Raw genomic sequence first — 5,652 nt, 5'->3', positions numbered from 1 at the left:
GTTATAAAAATAATTAAAAGGAGCTGTTTGTAGGTATCCTTGAAAATGACCTGAGTGGTCGAAACGTTGGAAGGTTTTAAAAAGAATAAAGTTGAAAAAAAAGGATCAAATTTGTTTTTAAATATAATATATTTAGTGGGAGCGCTAACTAATTCCAAGGATCTGAGTTCGAATCCGGGGCAGAAAATTTCTGTTACACTGCGGCCGTGAGTCAACTCTTGTGGGTTCTGGAGCCCTTCTGGGGTCCACCCAGCCTCCTAAATTGGGTAAAAATCTGGCGGTCGAGCGTGATTCAGACGAAATCACCTCCTTGCACAACCGTTGGTCTAGTAACAGTACTCCCTTACAAAGTACTGAACCCCATGAACCTCCATGGGTTGTAGCGGTACAGATTTTAATTTTTTTTTTTTTAAATAAATAAAATATTATCATTTTTAGTCCCTAAACATGTTTATTCCTTTATAAGTCCGACGTTTCAGCCAATTCGGCCATAAATTGTTGTGATAAACTTTAGCGAAAAAAGTTGGCTGTGATAAAATATTTTAATTGTTAATTTAATGTGAACAATTGACTAATTAGGGTAATTTGTGGACTGATATTAATGACCTGGGTAGAAGACTGCACAAAGGTGTTTTTTGAATGATGTGGTTTTAATATTGTAAAAAGTCTGTCCTTTAGGATGGCCGCATTGGCCGAAACGTCGGACTTATAAAGGAATAAAATATATTTTTTTTTTTACCATATTTAAAATGTTTATATATTCTTTTATACTTTAACTTAAATTTAACCCTCCAATCCCACATCACCACCCTTGAAGAATGGTGCCTAAACTGGAGGATTAAAATAAATTCCAATAAATCCCACCAAATCACATTTACCCTTCGACGTAAACCCATGACCTCTTGCCCTACAATATCTTTTAATAATACCCCACTTATTCCTGTCGAACAGATCCGTTACTTAGGACTACATCTCGAAAAACGACTGACATGGAATCCTCATACAAAACAAAAAAGACAAGAAACTGCTCGTAGATTCCGACTATTGCAACATTTACTAGACAAACGCTCTAAATTGCCAATCCATTACAAAAGACTGATCTACTTGACTATTATAAGGCCTATCTGGACATACGGAGTTGAGCTTTGGGGCTCCACTAAACCATCAAATTCCTCCAGAATCCAATCCTTACAGTCCAAAATCCTTCGTAAAATCCTTAATGCTCCTTACTTTGTCACAAATCAAGTCATCCATCAGGACCTGAATGTTCCATATGTTGCCGATTTGGCCAGAACCAGATACCGTGCCTTCCATAATAAACTTCTCAACCACCCAAATCCATTTGTTTCTAACCTGGCTTTTCCTTCATTACCTAATAATCCTCCTAGGCGTCTGAAAAGAAGATGGCCTCGAGATCTTCTCCTCTAGAAATGTTATTGGAGTTCTATCAGTGGGTAGATTCTCCACATGTTTTTATCATGTCACTATGTCACCTACAGCAAATTTACTTGTTTTATATATGTGTATACAGTTGTAAATATCAATAAATAAATTATTAAAAAAACAAACAAAAAAAACTTAAATTTATTTGTATGATTAATGGAAAAAAAGAGAGAAAAAGTTTTAGAATTAAAACAATAGAAAAATTAAAATATTTAAAGAACGATAAAAAACTGGGAAAAAATGTGTAAGGGAAGAAATAATAAATAATAGAAAGGAAAAAAATAAATCATGTATAATTCTTGGACACAATGCAGACATTTTTATAATACGACAATTTTTTATTTATTTATTGATATTTACAACTGTACATAAAATACATGAAGTAAATTTTAAGTAATATCATAATAGTTTGGTACAAGCATGTAGAGAAACTAACCATTGGTAACAATCTAAAAATATTTTTACAACATTAGGTCTCGAGGCCATATTCTTTTCAGACGCCTCGGAGGATTGTCCGGAATGAAAGAGGAAGGATAGCAACTAATGCAAATGCAAACTTTTAGCATGTTAAAACGATATAACATTAACATGGTTGAGGGTCTGTTACTAGGTTTGTTAAATGGTGAATGACGTCACGCAATAGATCAGCTGAGCTCGTCATCATTTTGTATGCTGTGTTAGATTACTTACTCATAGTTTGTTTTGATGGTGTTAGTATTGTTTTGGATGTTTTTATAACTAATAAAGTAATGGATGACAATAATAATAATAATGTAATGACAGTTGTCAATTAGCTCATCTTGATTCTCTTCATCACAAGTCAGAAGATCAACAAGGCACTCAGTTGCCAAACTTTCACTTTTTACTCAATTTAGTTATTAATTAAAACTTTTTTTCTTTAATAATTTATTTATTGATATTTACAACTGTATACATATGTACACATCAAGTAAATTTGCTGTAAGTGATATTATGACATGATACAAAGATGTGGAGAATCTACCCATTGATAGAACTCCAAAAACATTTCTAAAGAAGATCTTTAGGCCATCTTCTTTTTCAGACGCCCAGAAGGATTATTAGGTAATGAAGGAGAAGCCAGGTTAGAAACGAGTTGGTTTGGGTGGTTGGGAAGTTTATCATGGAAGGATTGGTATCTTGTTCTGACCAAATCGGCAACATATGGAACATTGAGGTCCTGATGGATGATTTGATTTGTGACAAAGTAAGGAGCATTAAGAATTTTACGAAGGATTTTAGACTGTAAGGATTGGATTCGAGAGGAATTAGATGGTTTAGAATTAAAACTTAATTTAAACAAGTAAATAATAACATGAAGTTTTGGAGGAAAGTTTATAAAACTTAGTTGCTCAGAAAATCCGCTAGAAGCTCTTATTTATTTAACATAACTTTAAATAGGGCTGCTCACAATCCTACACTTATAACTAGGGATAGGATTTGTATGTGTTAAAAAATCCGAAATATGTACATACACATGTGCTAATAAATTGTCAAATATTTAAAAAAATATGTATATAATATGTATTTATAAATTATGTATTATGCAATCATATAAATTACTAGTTAACTTAAAAAAAGTTACATACATATTTATTTGTAATATATTATATGAATAATATTTTAAAGAAATTATGTTAAAATATGTACAAAAAAATGTACTTAGAGAAAACATAACTGTTCAATAACAAGACATTGATTAGTAATTGTAATTAAACTAGGGGAGTGAAACAAGACTAAGACGAGAAAGGACCATGGGAAGGGGAGAAACAGAGAAATGGATTGAGGAGTAAACAAATAAATTCTAGGAAAATGCTACAGGAATAAGACCCTTGCTCTTTCTGAGAAATTCTCAATGCAATTCTGTGTGAAAATTTATTATTGCCACTGCTTTTAATTTGTGTTCAAAGATAAAGATATTGAATTTTTACGCACTATTTATGATAAATAATAAATTTCACCTTTAAGTTTCTTGTGTTCTCTTGAATTTTACGTAGTTGCTGGGAAAAATGTATTTATAATTGAACAAATGATTTAAAGAAATACGTGATTCAGGACAAAATATCTAAAAATATGTAAAAAATAGCAAATATTTCAGAAAATATGTGATTTACAACAAAATATGTAAAAAAGGCCAAATATTTAAAAATATGTGAAATAAAAATGGTTTCTTTTGGCCAGAAATGTCTTGAAACATCTTTAGTTAGTAAGGAATCGAAGATATCATGGTCAGCTAAAAATATGTGAAAACATAAAAATCCTATCCCTACTTATAACATTTAACATAGTAAAATATTTTATAGTTAACACAACGTCATGAATAACCCTGGGATTTCGCACTTTACCATTAGTAATTTCCAAACTAAAATAATTTATTTATATTCTATTAAGGTCACTGTGCTTCGGTTTGATGATATGAATCGTGTAGAGACAAACATTTTGTTAGGTATGAATTAAAACGTAAGACAGTTCTACCAGGTATACTTCACTGTTAAGTATAAATAATTCAAGTAATGTTTTTTAGTACTCACCAGAAACCTTAGGTGTTTTGAGCGGGCAGCAGACACCTTGGTTCTTGCCCAGAGGACAAGGCTGCTTCCTCAACTCCGGTACATCGGCGTAAAACGACAGGCACTTGACCAGCGGCCGGCACAGTCCTTCCTCGCCTGTCTCCATGTTACAGGGCAGAACGAAGTCCTCCTGGATATCTGGAATGGAAAAGCAATGGTGATTAACGTTGTGGACAGGGTTTGTCGGTTTTTTTGAGAAAATTATGAAATTCGAAAACCGGTTTTTTAGAAGAAAATATCGGTATGTATGAATAACACTTCGGTTGCAAGTGAGAGGGTATTTTCTATTTCAGAGAATTTTGTGAATAAACTAAGGACACGGCTAAATAGCAAATCGATAGACGTTCTCTGTTTTCTGAAATCATATTTCATTAAACAAAAAAAAAAGAATATTTAAATTTGTATTAAAATTGCCCGGAATAGAAAATACTCGTTCCTTTGCTTAATTGTCTTTAAAACTAAAATTGATTTTAATAAGTGTGTATGCATAAACTTTATTTACTCTGGTCTTTCGGTTTTGATTATAATTTACATTATATAATACACAGTTATATATTTTCTAATTTGTTTTAATAAGTATCCATCTGTATCTAATAACATCGTTTTTTAAAAAAATAATATGGTTGTTATAAAAATATGAAAATATATTGTTTTTATTTATTCGAACCCTTTGCTGAATAACTCGTTTCACTATTATAAAAATATTTACATCCTTATATGTAAAAATTATGCATAAACAACAATCCTGGTCAATTATTATTTCTTTGTTTTACTAAATTGCATAAAAATTTTTTACTATCAATCAAATTGAACAGTAAATAATTTCAGTCAAAACTGCTTTTAATCACTCTAAATTTTTTGTTCGAATTACAGAATATTCGTGAAAAATTTTTTTTTATAAAAATTCGAAACCGGTTTTCTAAAATGTCGGTTTTTGTATAAACCCTAGTTGTCAATGACTATGATTAGATATAATATAAAAGATTGGTCATATCTATCAGAAATATGAGGAGAAGATCCAGTCAGGAGTGTGGTCAGCAAAGATTCAAAAATAAGATTTTATCATATATATCGTTTTCTTTGACACAGTTCATTATGTTGGGTTAAATTTATTTCAATTACTCATCATTTAAATTTCTTCTCCACCTTTCACCATGGGCTTAGGCAGGGGGAAGCAGCGATAAGCAAATATTTAAGATAAGCAAATTATCTTCAATTTCAACTATTTTTTTATTATGCGATTCCGCAACTCGAAAAAGCTGCGAATAGGAGGAGACTCGAATTGAATTAACATAAAGGGAAGATGATAATTAACTGTATGAAATAAATTGTTGGAAGATAGCCCTGGTGGAGGTCACTAAAGGCATCAAAATAGTAGAAGAAAATAATTTATTGAGAACCATTGTTTCGCCCCACTCTACAGGGCTTCGTCAGGCCTGCCAGATTAAAAAAAAGATTACAACTCAAACTTCAGTTGTCATCTTTGTTTCGAAATATATATATACAGTGAAGTCTCAGTTATACGAATATGAGGGGGTACCAAAAATTCTTCGTTCCATTATTTTCATATGGGCTCCAAGCCACATTGGCATTGTTGGTAACGAGCTCGCAGACAAAGCTG

The 5,652-nt window shown here is 31.7% G+C and overlaps 1 protein-coding gene across 1 annotated transcript in view; it reads right to left on the bottom strand.

Moving 5' to 3' along the window:
• Positions 1 to 5,652, bottom strand: part of LOC106680282 (peroxidase) — an 89,234-nt gene that overhangs the window by 30,373 nt on the left and 53,209 nt on the right. Inside the window, exon 3 of the mRNA XM_014419859.3 lies at positions 3,993 to 4,169. Coding sequence (XP_014275345.1) covers positions 3,993 to 4,169 — 177 coding nt within the window. The remainder of the gene's footprint in view (positions 1 to 3,992; positions 4,170 to 5,652) is intronic.

Source organism: Halyomorpha halys, unplaced genomic scaffold (assembly GCF_000696795.3).
Source record: "Halyomorpha halys isolate HHAL.00 unplaced genomic scaffold, Hhal_1.1 Scaffold16.1, whole genome shotgun sequence".
Lineage (NCBI taxonomy): Eukaryota > Metazoa > Arthropoda > Insecta > Hemiptera > Pentatomidae > Halyomorpha > Halyomorpha halys.
The sequence above is the reverse complement of the archived record's forward strand: the minus strand, read 5'-3'. Positions and strand labels throughout refer to the sequence as shown.